The sequence below is a fragment of the Copadichromis virginalis genome, linkage group LG23, assembly GCF_057382275.1.
Source record: "Copadichromis virginalis isolate Kocher_CV1m ecotype Utaka linkage group LG23, C_Virginalis_male_GT1.1, whole genome shotgun sequence".
Lineage (NCBI taxonomy): Eukaryota > Metazoa > Chordata > Actinopteri > Cichliformes > Cichlidae > Copadichromis > Copadichromis virginalis.
In genome coordinates this window covers 17,671,116-17,688,210 of record NC_140639.1, presented here as the reverse complement: position 1 = coordinate 17,688,210, position 17,095 = coordinate 17,671,116, and the positions used below count along the sequence as shown (strand labels likewise).

The 17,095-nt window shown below is 38.4% G+C and overlaps 1 protein-coding gene across 1 annotated transcript; it reads left to right on the top strand.

The window, feature by feature from the left end:
* Positions 1–1,427: 1,427 nt before the first annotated feature.
* On the top strand, positions 1,428–13,842 carry LOC146680562 (protein NLRC3-like). The gene is made up of 8 exons (XM_085447194.1): positions 1,428–1,707; positions 3,383–5,180; positions 5,901–6,074; positions 6,294–6,467; positions 7,150–7,323; positions 8,921–9,094; positions 10,526–10,572; positions 10,745–13,842. The coding sequence occupies exons 1-8, from the start codon at positions 1,629–1,631 to the stop codon at positions 11,284–11,286; spliced, it is 3,162 nt and encodes a 1,053-aa protein (XP_085303320.1). The 5' UTR covers positions 1,428–1,628; the 3' UTR covers positions 11,287–13,842.
* The last annotated feature ends 3,253 nt before the right edge of the window (positions 13,843–17,095 follow it).

The window sequence follows — 17,095 nt, the reverse complement described above, 5'->3', positions numbered from 1 at the left end:
AGAGCAGGTGTGTTGGTGATGGCCCAGCCCGGGGGTGTGGCTACCCGAGCATCACGCATTCCACAGACACAGGACCACGGACCATGACAGTTTTATATGCATTACCCCATATCTCCAGACAGTAAGTCATATATGGAAGCAACAGAGTACAATAAAGTGTGTATAATGATTTTTTGTTCAGGACATGCTTTGTTTTATAGAGAATAGCAATGGTTTTTGACATTTTTGTTTTCACGTGGTTTATATGAGACTTCCAACTCAGCTTATCATCAATTATCACTCCAAGAAATTTATTTTCGTACACTCTTTCAATTTCAATTCCATTAACCCTTATTTTAGATACATTTTTCATTTGTCTAGTGCCAAAAATAATCAATTTTGTTTTCTTTATATTTAATGATAACTTATTTACATCAAACCAGTTTTTTAATATATTTAACTCCTTTTCCGCTGTAGTCAGAAGCTGTTCTAAGTTTTTACCTGAGCTCATATGATGTGAGACATGACTGTGTTCACTGTTTCTTCTGGTAAAATCATCTTCTCATGTTTTTATAGAAATATGATGAAAGAACCACCAATCAAAGCAGCTTCTTTAGCAGGTAGGAGATCAGTGGTTTTTCTGATGAGATCTATTGATTAATAGACCCAAGGTAGATACCTTTTCTTATTTTTTTGGTTTTTTTATTTATTCATTTATCCAACAGCATTTACATCTTCTTATGTAAATATGCATGTATTTGCCTAAAACACTTTTATGGTCATCATTACATTTCAGCGAAGGACACTGTCTCAGCTGGACTCTGGACACGCACACACATACACTTACACTGATAAGCACGCACTCATCCCCCTCCCTTTCCAAACGCCTTCGATGCTTGTTTCCTGTGGGGGAAGACGGCGGGTCTGCGTGCCGCTCTGAAATGGTAGTGCTGTGTAGGACGACTGCTGTGTTCCTTCGGATTACCCCCCACCCCCCTATCCAACCCCTGTGGCTTGTCACGTGCTCTAATGTTGTGATGTGGACATTAATGTGCTCTCTGTGCAGAGGAGTTTTTTTTTGCTTCCTGTTCTCATGCTGTCTTCCCACAGGTGCCCAGCGTGAGAAGAGGTCTCTTTTTTTCCTCTTGTACTTTTCCCACTGTCGTGTACTTTTTCAGTGTCTTCTCTGTAACGCTGCCGATCTCCGACTGTATTCCCATGTGATGTCTTTGTTGTCTGTGTAAGTCGGGGGGTCCTATTCCTCTGCGGGGCAACCTGCATATGGCCAATAAAGCATTCATTCAATTCAATTCATTCATTCATTCATTCAATTCAGTTCTTTCAATTCATCCACATGTGTTGCAACCTGGCTCAACCCTTCTTTGGCACATGCTTAAACATTTGAGTGATAGACATGTTTACGTGTTTTTATTTTTCCCATAGAGGAGGAGCTTGCCAGGGTGCGGTCAGCCTTTGTTTGGAGGGTGTCAACAGAAATCCTTAAACAGCTCCTGGAGGCCCTTGTAAGTGACGGTGTTTTAAATGAATTGGAGAAAGAATTGATACTGGAGAAGAACCCAGTCAGAGCAGATAAGGCACGCTGCTTCATCGACACAGTGAGGAAGAAAGGGGACAAAGCCAGCAGGACAATGATCAGATATCTTCAGACTATAGATCTCTCTCTTTTCTCTCAGCTGCGTTTATACTCTGATCCATCTGCTCAACAAGGTGAGGTCACTTTTTTTCTGCAAGAATGGTCTCTTTGCATGGTTTATTGAGATGTGAGAGAGTTAACCCTCACAATACAATGTAAGAAAAAGGAGAGGGCAAGAACATCATTCTTTGTCATACATTTGTATTTGTTAAAGTGTTGTTCACAAAGAAAACATTTTTGAAGTGCTGTGGAGTAATTTTGAAGGCCGTCATAAATCTATGGCCAGTCTGACTACAAACTTGCTTAGCAACATGTTGAAACTGACGAACTGAAAAATAATACGGCAGAATAGGATAAATGTTGTACTTGTTTTGTGTGTTGTACTTAAAGAGATAAACAAAATTATTATACTTTAGTATTATATTATACCAGAATATTTAACAAATTTATTTTACATATCTGTTTAACTTAAAATAGACTACTCAGAATCACTCTTTGAAATACATACTACGACCACTGTCTGAAAACTTTAGTTATATTTAAGGCCAGTCGTATTTAATTGTTAAAACCATGCTAATTGATTCTTAAAAAACGTCCAAGTTTCATTCATGTGACTTGAGTGTTTCAGAAATCCTTTAAGAAAAATTATTCAATTTTAAAAGTAACAATTGACAGATCCCTATTCCCATTTAAAGTAGGAATTTAATGTGAATTGCTGAGCATTCCTTAAGATGCTTCTTTTAAACAGCTGAGTTAGCAGTAGGAGGACATTATGACACTTTATGTGATAAATTTTGGGAGTAAAATTTGAAGAAGTGGCCCAGAGAACTGGAAACTTGTTTAGCCTGGACATGTGGGCATTTCTTACCTATGAAAAGCCACAAAGCCCAATATAATTTTATAAACTTAAAGATTCCTAACAGTTTTGTGATTATCTGTAGCACTCCAGACTGAGCATCACTTTACTGAATGAAGCCAAATGTGTTTTTCATGACCTTAGGGTAAAACAAGTGTACAGAATATAACAAACCAAACACAGAAAGGATGTGAAGAGACAGGAACCTCTTCATTTAGCAACCAACATTTTCAGTCCCCCTGAAAATGCTACATTCAGATGAACAGTACTAAATTTTGGGGATTAACTTACCCGGGTGATTGTGCATGCATTAAGCATTAAGAGTTCCTTTCACTGGAACTAAGGGGCTGAGCCCAACTCCTGAAGAACAACTTGCAGCTGCTTGGTCATGGAAACTCATTACATGAAGCTCTCAATGCACTGTGTTTCAGCTAAGCTAAAGGCCGCTTGAAATTTGGAGCTATCCAAAAAGTTGGGCACCACTACACACTATATGCCTGACCATCGGCAGATGCCACTCTGTGATTTTACCTGGCCTAGCACTTTGTGGCTGAAGTGTTATCATTCCCATTCACTTCCACTTTTTTAATAGATGGCAGTGAGGAAATTTCATAACAGGACTTATTCCACATATGGGACATATGCTATCGTGGTAGCATGTTGGACCTATTCTTTCACAAGTGTTTGTAGAAGCAGTCCAGATGCGTAGTTTTATACACACGGACATGGAAGTGATTAGAGCACCTAAATTCAATCATTTAAATGAGTGAGTGGATACTTTTGGCAATGTAATGCACTCACTCACTAAGTCTTGCTTCTTTCTTTGATGTTGTTTGGACTACTTTAGAACTGACTTTGATCTGCTGTTAATTATATTTATTCTTTTACTTCAGAGGCTCTTCAAAATTGTCAGCCGAAACTTAAATCTAAACTGAAGAAGAAGTTCCAGTGTGTGTTTGAGGGGGTTGCTAAAGCAGGAAACCCAACCCTTCTGAATAAGATCTACACAGAGCTCTACATCATAGAGGGAGGGACTGCAGAGGTCAATGAGGAACATGAGGTCAGACAGATTGAAACTGCATCCAGGGAGCCAGATAGACCAGAAACAACAATCAGACAAGAAGACCTCTTTAAAGACTCATCTGGAAGAGATGAACCAATCAGAACAGTGCTGACAAAGGGAGTGGCTGGCATTGGGAAAACAGTTTTAACTCAGAAATACACCCTCGGCTGGGCTGAAGACAAAGCCAACCAGGATATCCAGTTCATATTTCCATTCACTTTCAGAGAGCTGAATGTGCTGAAAGAAGAAAGGTTCAGCTTGGTAGAACTTGTTCATCACTTCTTTACTGAAACCAAAGAAGCAGGAATCTGCAGCTTTGAAGACTTCCAGGTTGTGTTCATCTTTGATGGTCTGGATGAGTGCCGACTTCCTCTGGACTTCCACAAAACTACAATCCTAACTGACACTAGAAAGTCCACCTCAGTGGATGTGCTGCTGATAAACCTCATCAGGGGGTACCTGCTTCCCTCTGCTCACCTCTGGATAACCACACGACCTGCAGCAGCTAATCAGATCCCTCCTGACTGTGTTGACATGGTGACAGAGGTCAGAGGATTCACTGACCCACAGAAGGAGGAGTACTTCAGAAAGAGATACAGAGAAAAAAAGCAGGCTAGCATGATCATCTCCCACATCAAGACATCACGAAGCCTCTACATAATGTGCCACATCCCAGTCTTCTGCTGGATCACTGCTACAGTTCTGGAAAATATTCTGAAAACCAAAAAGGGAGGACAGCTTCCCAAGACCCTGACGGAAATGTATATCCACTTCCTGGTGGTTCTGGCCAAAGTGAAAAAGGTCAAGTATGATGGAGGAGCTGAGACAGATCCACACTGGAGTCCAGAGAGCAGGAAGATGATTGAGTCTCTGGGAAAACTGGCTTTTCATCAGCTACAGAAAGGAAACCTGATCTTCTATGAATCAGACCTGGCAGAGTGTGGCATTGATATCGAAGCAGCCTCAGTGTACTCAGGAGTGTTCACACAGATCTTTAAAGAGGAGAGTGGACTGTACCAGGATAAGGTGTTCTGCTTCATCCATCTGAGTGTTCAGGAGTTTCTGGCTGCTCTTCATGTCCATCTGACCTTCATCAACTCTGTAGTCAATCTGCTGGAAGAACAACAGACATCGTCCTGGTGGTCAAAATTTTTTAATGCACCAAAACTACAGCATGTCCACCAGAGTGCTGTGGACAAGGCCTTACAGAGTCCAAATGGACACCTGGACTTGTTCCTCCGCTTCCTCCTGGGTTTTTCACTGCAGACCAATCAGACTCTCCTACGAGGTCTGCTGACACAGACAGGAAGTAGCTCACAGACTAATCAGGAAACAGTCCAGTACATCAAGAAGAAGCTCAGTCAAAATCTGTCTGCAGAGAATAGCATCAATTTATTCCACTGTCTGAATGAACTGAATGATCGTTCTCTAGTGGAGGAGATCCAAAAATCCCTCAGATCAGGATGCCTCCCGGTAGATAAACTGTCTCCTGCTCAGTGGTCAGCTCTGGTCTTCATCTTACTGTCATCAGAAAAAGATCTGGATGTGTTTGACCTGAAGAAATACTCTGCTTCAGAGGAGGCCCTTCTGAGGCTGCTGCCAGTGGTCAAAGCCTCCAACAAAGCTCTGTACGTAAATATGTACTAATCCCTGTATTTGTAACATGAAGAGTGTAAATGGTGTTGCCTCCTTTTTAAAAAATGATATAACTTAATGATCATCAGAAAAAAAAATCAAATACTTCATTTATAGTTGATAACAGAAATTGCTACTAGGGTGACATGTTTTGGGGTCTTTAACCCACAGTGGTCCTGGGTCTTCAACCTAGAGTTCTGAGTTTTCATTGCTTGGCTCAGAAGCCTCAGCTTTTAATATCAGCCAGATGCACTGCTGAGCATCCCTAGCCTCTGGAGTCTCCATCGAATCCTGTGTTGCCTTTGAACTCGACGCTGCCGCCTGTGGTCACCATGCCACTGCCTGAACTGGAACCCAAACATGAGGTTCTTGTGTCAGTTGAACCTTGGCCTGAGCCAAAGCCTAAGGCTCCCATATCACCTGAACATGAACCAGAGCCAGAGAATCCCAACTAGCCTGCACTTGAGCCTGAGCTCACTAAATCTACCAGTAACTCACTAATTTCAGTCTAGATATATCAATATGATTGTGTTTCTACCAAGAACATTTCAGTGTTTTATTTATTTATTTTTTAGAGTTATAGTTAAGTTTTTCACCTGACCATGAATTGTAATATATGTAGACATTATTAGATTTTCCTGTCTAGGGACAAGGTATAACCTTTTGTGTTTACGTCAAAGTTGTTATATTTGGTTGTTTGTTTGTTTTTTCAGACTGAACAGCTGTAACCTCTCAGAGAGGGTGTGTCAAGATCTGTTTTCAGTTCTCAGTTCCCAGTCCTGTAGTCTGAAAGAGCTGGACCTGAGTACCAACAGCCTCGGGGATTATGGAGTGAAGAAGCTTTTAGCTGTGGTGCAGAGTCCACACTGCAAACTGAATATTCTCACGTCAGATAATATTATGTTTTGTTTTTTTAATCAATTGACAAAATTAACCAATTAAAACATTTACATTTTTTATGTAAGTTAGAGTAAAAAAAATCACGTCTAACCTGCACAGCACAAGACAATAAGGATTCTTTAAAATGCAAGGACTAATTATTACTATTAATCCTGGTTGCATTATAACAATGTAGTCATTTGTATTGTTCATGTCTTCATTTTCAGATTAAGCATCTGTAACCTCTCAGAGAGCAGCTGTGAATCTCTGTCTTCATTTCTCAGCTACAAGTGTTCTAGTCTGAGAGAGGTGAACCTGAGTGTAAGCAACCTGCGCGCTCCAGAACTGAAACTTCTTTCTTCTGGTCTGCAGAGTCGGAACTCTAACTTGAGTAATTTGAGGTCAGATCAAATAACATTTTCTTTGTCAAAATTAATCAATTAAATATTTTGACCAAGGTCATCGACATGCTATTGTATCTTAGCTTGGTGTTAAGGTTTTCTAAAGCAGTGTTTCCAAACCACTGTGCCATGGCACAAAGGTGTGCCACGAAGATTATTTTGTTCCACCTGTTTAGTACTCTAAGCAACTGGCGCGAGTAACAGGCAGAACAATTACATTTTCTTCCACTAGAGGGCAGTACCAGTACCTGCTCTAATTGCCACTAAAACAGAAGAAGACAAAGAAGAAATTACATAATATTCACGCTGTCAGTGAGACAATGCAGCGTGTCATAGCAATAGATAAATATTTGAAAAGAAAAAGTAGTCAGTCTGACCTGGGTCCTGAAGAAAATTCCAACCCAGATAAAGGCCCTAGCATGAGTAGTGGTCAGAAGAAAACAAAAAAGGTATACTGGGGGCAAACTGAGCCAATTCCGCTATGCCTGGTGCATGGGGAAAAATTATAAATATACTTTTTGTGACATTTTTGTTTGGTAGTGTGCTGTGTCATGTTTTTAATGTGAAATATGTGCCATGGCTCCAAAAGGTTGGTAAATACTGTTCTAAAGAAAGAGGACTAAATATTGCTAAACTTCATACTGCACCATATTTGTTTTATTGTTTGTCTTTTATTTTTCAGACTGAGTCACTCTAACTTGTCACAGAGAAGCTGTGGAGCACTGTCCTCAATTCTCAGTTCCCAGTTCTCAAGTCTGAGAGAGCTGAACCTGAGTAACAATGACCTGCAGGATTCAGGAGTGGGGCTTCTGGCTCATGGACTAGAGAGTCCATATTGCACATTGGAAACTCTCAGGTCAGCATTCTAACTTTTCCACTGATCATTTAAAATATAAAATATATTATTGCAAAAAGAGCAGTTTTAGAATACATTTTTCTACAATCTGATTTCTTGAAATTAGATTTTTATCTGATCTGAGTCTCACTTCAGCAGCACTTCCATCCACTTCCATATATGAGAATTATTTTTTGAATTTTTTTTCCTGGCATTGTTGTCACATTTATCTGTCTTTAGAAAAGAAAAGAGCTTTCTTTTTTTCTCTCGTTTCATCCAAATGATCAAATTTCTGCTCTCAAATATTGAATTTTTTAAATATTTAGAGAAAAAACGCCCTAATTAACTTATACTAAAAATAGTTTTACATTTTTTATCTGTACCTGAGTGAATTTGCTCCAGGGGCTCCAGGGAATGATTATTCTAAATTGGCCACATGCCTCGTTTAAACATTGACAACTATGAATAAAGCTTGAAGCAGCGCTGAAAGCCGACAGCTCACGGATTCTGATGTTTCGGCAGGTCCGCGCTTTGTGTTTACACCCTTTTTGAGCTGATTCTGAAGCTGCAGGTTTTTATCTCTCTCCAAACAATATTGACTGAACCAGCAGCAAAAGAAGATCCAAACTACGCTTCACATAAACATCGCTATGAATTCCCTCTTAATTTTGCTGTTTTGCTTCCACCACAATAAAATCCCACTTCATGCACAGCTCTCTCTCTCTTTCTCAGTGTACTTCAAGAACAGTTTCAAGTCTAAAAATACGTTTTCTGTATTATTCGCTTGTTTTTTACGCACAAGTCTACCGTTGTTTACAGCGCTGTTAGCCGCTGTTTTTTTCCTTTTTACTTACTTCCGAAAAGAAAACCTAATTTTTGCTGTTCAATACTGAACAAATTAAAACTTTTTAAAATTATGCAAAATTGCAAAACACTTGGCTGTGTCTCCAATAAAACCTCTGTAACTTTGCTTTGCTTCACTTCAGCAGCATCAGGTAATGTTCATATGTTGATCAATGGTTTTCTTTCGTTTTGATCTACTGTAGAATATTTTCATAAAATCCCAGGCCAGGAAAATCACGTTCATGTTTTTCTGTGTTTTATCTTCAGCTTCTTTGACACAAAGGCATCTGCTGTGATACTTACACCTTTGATAAACTCTTGCAAGTGTCAGCTTTCTTTTTATAGATATAAAAATATGTAAATGTACTGATCTGAATTATAATATTTCTAACTGTCTGAGGCAAAATTTTCCCGATTCAAATCAAATTGTGGATCAAATCGATTCGGGACCTTGTGAATCAGAATCGAATCGATTCTAGAAATCAGTGAAGATACCCAGCCCTAGCTATAAGGCTGTTGGTCCACTTCCCATTCCGTCTGTCTCCGCTCCCCTCTTTCCACTCCAGATTCTTTTTTTATGTCACTACTTCATGTCCTTTACTTTTGTCTTCTCTTGTTTATCTTACACTGATAAACAATTTCAGATGAATGTTGTTGGCTGTTGGTAGTTTTCTCTTTTAAATAAAGCTAAATTAAAGTGAACTGATAAAAATGGATATATGTTATTGTATCTCACAAACAGAATTGTTCATAATTTAGTTTTGTGTGTCTGCAGTCTATCAGGCTGTCTGATCACTGAAGAAGGCTGCACTTCTCTGGCCTCAGCTCTGAGCTCCAACCCCTCCCATCTGAGAGAGCTGGACCTGAGCTATAATCATATTGGGGACTCAGGAATGCAACTGCTGTTGGCTGGACTGAAGGATCCACACTGGAGACTGGACACTCTCAGGTATGGCGAGAATGTCTGATAGAGAAAGAAGAGCTGGAAACATATTCTGTGCTCTGCACTCACTTCCTGTTTGTTTCAGGAAGATGTGACATAAACAATCACACAATCAGGAACATTTTGCTCACAAGAAAAACACACTTGAAAATGATCAGTGAGGGATCTTAACGTAGGAGGTCTCCAAGGACAATATCTTCAGGGTTAAGTTGTAGAAACAAGTAATATATATCTCAGTACACTTAACAGTGCTGTACTTAAATACATATATCCCTTTGGTCCTGATTAAGATTAGATTAATTTCAGTATAGAGGGACCTAGGGGATATTATTCAAAGTTTACTACAAACAGGAGATTATGCTGTCCTACCTTGATCACAAAAAAAAAACAAAGACTAAAATTTTATAGTGAGAGGTGTGTAGAAGCTGACAACTACACTGAGATGTTTTCTGTAGATTCAAAGTCAAACAACCCTGCAGTATTACATTTATGTATTTCTACTGCTTTTAGAGACAAAGGTCACAATGTGCTTTGAAAAGCCAATACAAACTATAAACAATGCTCTACATAAATAAAAATAGAGATGACCCAGGTGGAAGAGACAGAGGCAGAAAGGAAATGACAAAAAGGAGCGTTTTTTGGCCCAAATACAAAACTCAAAATCAGGAAACACAATGTCAATTAAACAGAAATCCAAAGCAGGTACAGGAAACACTGGGAGCTACTTGCAAACAAGAGACAGGTGAGAGCACACTACGAACATGGACACTATGACACTGAGCTGATGATAAATCCACCATGTCCAGTTGTCGCTGTCTTAGTAATTAATATAACAACTTTTAAAGAATCAAAGATGAAAACTCTTCTAAATCCATTCCAAAGAAACCTCCTGTTTCCACAGACTAATTTCCCTTCAGATGAACAGTACACTCCCTTGCAGTGTTGCACGTGAATTATACTTTGGCATCAGATTTCCATAATACCTTAAGCAATAACCTAATTTTAATCCCAAGCCCCAACCTTAAGTTAACCTGATGTTGACCTTCTCAGAAGTGTAACTACACGTCTGGTAAATATATACCACAATGACTGATGTGGAAGGTTTCAGTGAGGGGCTAAAAAGACTTTCTGATTACAACACAAGTTAGGATATGCCTCAGAAGTGTTAATCAAGCTTAATTCAGAATCAAGTCAGTCAGTCTGATTTTTGATTTCTAGATGAAATCACTGGTTGATAAGCAGTGTGAGTTACAGAAATGAATTTTGTTCCATCACTTTGTGACTGTTGTTGTTTAACTAAAAGACTTGTTAAATACTATGAAATGTTGGACTGTTATTTTATCAGTGTCTAACAGTATGTGTATGAGAGCGATGTAATGTCCATGTGTGCATGCTGAAAGAGACTGTGCTGGTCTGATCCCCCTCTGTTCCTTTCAGGGTGGAGCCTGCTGGTGTCCAATGGTTGACACCAGGTCTGAGGAAGTGTAAGTGTGTTTTTAATGTGATTCATGAAAACAAAGCAGTACACATTCAACCATCTTCAAACTGTCACATCACTTCACATCTCTGATGTCAGGAGTCATTATTAAAGTGTCCATCAATGAACATGTGATGAATCAATAACTGCAGCTGGATTGTGTTTGTTCTCTCCATCAGATTCCTGTCAACTCACAATTGATACAAACACACTACACACAAACCTCAAACTGTCTGACAACAACAGAAAGGTGATACATGTGGAGGAGGTTCAGTCATATCCTGATCATCCAGACAGATTTGATGTATGGTCCCAGTTGCTGTGTACAAACAATCTAACTGGTCGCTGTTACTGGGAGGTCGAGTGGAGAGGAAACTTTTATATATCAGTGAGTTACAGAAGAATCAGAAGGAAAGGACGTAGTTATGACTGTGGGTTTGGAAACAATGATCAGTCCTGGAGTCTGAGCTGCTGTGATGATGGTCCTCTTCGTGTCTGGCACAATAACAAACAAACACCAATCTCCTCCTCCTCCTTTTCCTCTTTTTACATCTCTAACAGAGTAGCAGTGTATGTGGACTGTCCTGCTGGCACTCTGTCCTGCTACAGAGTCTCCTCTGACACTCTGATCCACCTCCACACCTTCAACACCACATTCATTGAACCTCTTTATCCTGGTTTTGGGGTCTTGTTTCCTGGTTCCTCAGTGTTGCTGTTTTAAACTATTCTAAATTATTTCTTATAAACTTCTTCCTCTTCAGTCCTTTAACACTTGAAACACCAGAAGGGGTCAAAATGACCCCTCCCACAGAAGCAGGAAAACAATGTCCAGGGGTATCCACTGTGACCATGGCTCACAAGTAATCAATAAAAGTCTAAGAAGCTCAGAAGAAATAATTTCCTACTGTCTGGAGAAAACCGCTCACCATCTGATGGATTATTATGTTATGATGAACGCTGACTGGCCTCAGTTCAAATCACCAGGCTACCTGTTGGACATTCTCAGTGAGGGATGCATGGTAGTTTCTTTGGTCTGGGGTATAGTCTTGTTAGAAGAATAGTTGAAGTGTCCACGCCACGTCCTAGCTTATAGCACGCCTCAGAATCAGTTTATTAGAACCAGTTTAGAAACATTTCCACATAGTCTAAATTATGATCAAAGTAACTGGACCGTCCTTTTTTTTTTTTTTTTTTGTGTGTTAACTACAGATATTTAAAATCTTTGTGTGTATCTGGAATGAGTACTCTCCGTGTTTTAAGAGGGTACAGGTAAGAGCACTTCTTCTTTTATGTGAAAAAGTGATCATTTTTAAGTTAAACAATTAGCATATAATATATTGATGTAGTGGTGATGGGTGCTGACAAATAACTACCTAGAAAATAAACATAAAAGCACAAAAATAGGGAAAGAAATGGGTGTGGGGGGGCACTTCACAATTACCCAATAAGATTTATAAACAAGGTTTTGGTTGTAAACCATTAAATGTTACATGTTTGCCCACCTTCTAGTGACAGTCACTTTGTAAAACATGCAACCATATTTTTGCTTCAAGAAACAGAGAGACATACATCCTAATGCATTACTGCACCGTAAACATCAGTCAAAATATTGCGTGGTATTGACATTGGCAAAAAAGAAAAGTAAATAACCAAAGAAAGGCCTCTCAAAGCTTGGGCCAGCACCCCTCTGAGACCTCCATTCTACAAAAATTGTGAGAACTCACATTTAAATCATTTGAGCTGTTTCTGTAAAACTCTGTCTTGGTTTTATTTGTTGCTGTAGATAGGTAAATGTAGCTGATCACCAAATAAGTAGCGAAAACAGCATTTCTTTTCATTTAAATCTTTGTCAGTCAGAACAGTTTATTTCAGCATGAGGCCAAAACTTTTTTTTTTTGGATGAATTGTGGGAAGCTAAAACAGTGTGTTTCAGCAGAGTACTTTTTTTTATTTATTATAAAGACTTAAATTGTGAATTGTGCAAGAGTACAAATATGGACATGGATATGAAGTACTCTATTAAACTGTTACTCATAAACAACTAGACCACTTAAGTAGGATACAAGTAATTTTACTACATTTTGCAGCAGCTTAGAGGTAGTTTCCAAAACTCTGCATTATATACATAAAATGTTTGCATGTCAAAAATTTAGATTTACTGTAAACTGTAATATTTATAGAACGTAGTATTTCTTTTATATGTTTTCTTAATGTTTGTTAGCAAAAATAACTTTTTTGTTTATGAGAGAGGATGTAAAAATGCTTTCTTTTTCCCCTTCAATGCATACATACAAGTAACTAATGTATAGCATCAGATCATCTTTAGAGGTTCTTACATTGACTTGCATTAATAAATTCATTATAATAAATGCAATAATATTATTATAATATTTGGCCACCTCAGTTTAGGAGTAAATAAAGCCTAAATTGCATTTAGTCATGCTCACTGTATTAAAATGTATGGACGTTGCTTTTTGCCACTTCAAGCAGGGTTGGTCCCGAAATGATTGTAAACAGATTAATGTCTCCAGAATATGAATAACACACACATGCATAATATGAATAGACAACCACTAAATCATAAAAATCCTCAGAACGTGTGCACGTCAGGGCTGTTGTATTTAGAAGAAATTAAATAGTTGCTGGTGATAAACATCGCTTCACCTTTCTTAAAAACCAGAGTGTGACTGAAGACAGAGAGGGCTGTAGGTTATTTCAAGGTCTTGTCTGTTGTGGAAAGTTCAGAAAATTAAAGTTTTTAAAAAGAGGTTAAAAATCCAGTGTGATAAAAGTAAATAATTTTTCAGTTTATGTGAAAAATAAAATAAAAGAATTTACGTAAGTGCCAGTTCACAGTTTCAGTCGTCTCAGTAGGTTTTATACGGCAAGGTGAGGTTACACAACTATAAAGAGAAACTTTAAGACCCTTTGACCAGAAGGGACAGAAAGGAAGAAAAAAAAATACAATGAAAAATGTAAATGTTTAACATATATCACTATGAAACTTCATCATCGTGATCATAGTGGATAATGGCGATTAACATCATTATTTCTTTACCAGTGTTCTGAAATTGTTTTATTAGATATGCAAATTAGACCTCAACTGTCTAAATATGTGCTATTTTGGATACAGGAACAGAAATCTGAAAACTGCATAAAGCTTGTTTCTAAATATGTTTTCCATTTTGCTGGCTGACTAGAGTCAAACTTTTGTTCTTATCAGTTCATACATCTTAAAATGCAGTAAAAAAAAATCTGTTTTACTACAAATAAAATTATCTGATTCTTTTATTTTGGGATATTTCTGGGTAAAAGAAAAAATAGATGTCACAATAATTCTTACAACAAGCTCAGGATTATATCTGCAGAATTAGGTATGGGCATCTGGAATACCTCATTATCACTAATAGTTATTCTACTGGAAATAATCAGTTTGATTTTGGTGAGTGTGGTGCCTGGGCAGACTGGGCTGGACACCGTATCCACTTGCTGAATTTGAATTAATCAGACAGTTACCTGTGGTCCTCTGACATTGGTACAAACTGACTCAAGTGGACATCACAAAGATGTGGTATGGAACCCAGGCAGGTTAAGATCACTTTAGTGTCTAATCTGACACACACAAAAATGTTCTCACAGATAAGTTAATGTTGAAAGGAGTGCAGCACATGTCTGAAAATGGCTTTGAAACTCTAGGAAACACAAAAAACATTGGTAAGTGCTTAATTAGAACAGTATGGTACTTTTAGGTCAGCAAGGCATAGACAAGAACCACTGAAATAAATATGAGCCCTGTAAATTTAGCTTCTAAAAACAGGGTAAAACGTAGCATGGTAAAAGGAAACTTTTGCCCTCCTCCTGCAAGAAGTAAGATTAAAAGGGGCACTTGAACTTAACAGAAAAGAGACAATTAAAGAAGAAAGTAAACATATTATGATTTCTGACACAGCAGGGAAGAGTTAGTTTGGTAGACCTTGATTCAGGAATTGAGGTGCTCCGAATCCAAACTCTGAGAGGAAACAGACTGAGCTGCCGCCATGCCAAAAGTCATTTGGAAAAAGAAAAGATACGTAATCCAGGCCTGGGAATCCAGTTATGATTACTACCTTAATGCATGTAAGATAACCAGGTGTTTACATGAGTTGCAGTAATCACAGTATTGCTTGCTGTGGCTGTAATCATATTATTAAAGTGCACAGTGTCTGACTGAGACTGATAAGCCTGGAGTCGCAAGAGGCTGGAGAACAAACTTCAGATTCATGAACACATTATGACACATGGCTCTAGTAGCATACTGCTGAGGCCAGCACTTACACAATGAAGGGAATACACGGATTAGCTAGATGCAGTGGGTTGATATATTGTTCTTTAACGCAAATGCAACCTGGTCCTGTCTGATATGATAGACGCAGGTTGGGTGGACTGCAGTCACATGTGATTTAATATCATTTAAGGCCTTACAACAATATTATTATATAGTCCTGTAATGGACTGATGACTGTCAGCACGGATAGGCTCGAGATCATGTACTGGATAAGTGAGGGGGCGGAGCAAATCAAGAGGCCCTTCTGATAAAGTTAATTTTAAATAGATTATATATGCCATCACAAAAGTTATCATTATTAAGTGTTATGTAAGGAAAAGCACAAAACAAACTGTAAAATGTTACATTAAAATTGTTACAAGTAAAGTATTTAAGGTCAAAGTCCTCACAGCAGGAAATGGTCCCAATAGGAGTATGCTCTGTACACTTTACTGTACACATCCCTACAAGTACTCCGCTGGATTGAGATCGACTGTGACTGTGCAGGCCATTTGAGTACAGTGGACTCATTTGCAGGTTCAAGAAACCAGTTAGAGATGACTGGAGCTTTTGTGACATCATCCTGAAAGCATCCATTGTACTATAAGATTGCTACACTGTGGTCATTAAGGGATAGATACAGTAGCAGCAATGCTCAGATAGGCTGTGGTATTTAAACCATGCTCAGCTTGTATTAAGGAACCCAAAGCGTGTCATTAAAATATCCCCCACACCACCAGCCTCAACTCATAATGCAACGCAGGATGGAGCCATGCTTTCATTTCCTTACATTGAATTCTGACTCCATCATCAGAATGTCACAACAGATATCAAGACTCATCAGATCAGACAATGTTTATCAATTTTCTACTGTTCAACTTTGGTGAGGCCATCTAAATTTAGCCTGAGTTTCTTGTTCTTACCTGACAGCAGTGATACCTGGCTCTACATGCTGTGTTCAGAGATGCTCTTCGACATACCTCAGTTATAATGAATAGTTATTTGAGTTACTTTGCCTTCTTATGAAGTTAAAGCAGTATGACCTCTGACCTCTGGGATCAACATGCTCACTGGATATTTTCTCTTTTTCACACCAATCTTTGTAAAGCCTAGAGATCATCGTGTAAGAAAAGCCTACTGGATTAGAACCACTTAAAAACATAAGAGCCAGATAAAAGTAATTTCTAAAAACACGGTAAAAAAAACAGCACAGCATGATAAAGGAAAACTTGTTTTCCTCTTTTATTACACAAGAAAGAGACACTTGAACAAAATAGAAACAACACTGTTAAAGAAAAAAGAAATACAGTTTTGAGTTTTTCAGAGTCAGATCAACCTGTCTGAATACCATCTGGCACCAACAATCATGTTCAAAGTCATTTAAATCATTTTTCCCCCATTCTAGTGCTCACTTTGAACTTCAGGGACTCTGTCTAAATGCATTGAATTACTGCCATGTGCAGGTGTACTTATTAAAGTGGCTGGGGAGTCTTACTATAGAGAAAACATCAACTTTCTGTCTAGCTCTTCTTCTTCTGTCATAAAAATATTTACTTAAAGCAGCCACTGGGTGGCGCATTTTACTAATATTTAAAACATAAAATTAACCAAGCAGTAACATAACAGAAATTATAGAAACAATTTTGAAACATTTTTTTGAAATTAATTTGGCTTGTTTTATAACTATTCTGGCAGTGGGAATAAACTTCTACTCTGGATAAATGAATAACTGAATGAAGGTATATGGAACTATGTAGCAAAGGAAAAAAAAAACTCTCAATATGTCTTATATTTTAGATTCCTATAAGTAGCCACCCTTTGCTTTGTTGACAGTGCTGCAAACCCTTGGCCTTCTCTCAATGAGCTTCATGATGTAGTCACCTGAAATAGTTTTCACTTCACAGCTGTGCCTTGTCAGGGTTCATTTGTGGAATTTCTTGCCTTCGTAATGGGGTTGGGACCATCAGTTGTGTTGTGCAGAAGTCGGGTTGGTACACAGCTGACAGCCCTGTTTGACAACAGTTAGAATCCATATGATGGCAAGAACCAATCAGCTAAGTAAAGGGAAGTGACAGTCCATCATTACTTTAAGAATTGAAGGTCAGTCAGCCTGGAAAATTAAAAACTTTGAATGTGTCCTCCAGTGCAGTCACAAAAACCATCAAGAGCTACAACAAAACTGGCTCACATGAGGCCAGCCCAAGGAAAGTAAGACCAAGAGTCATAA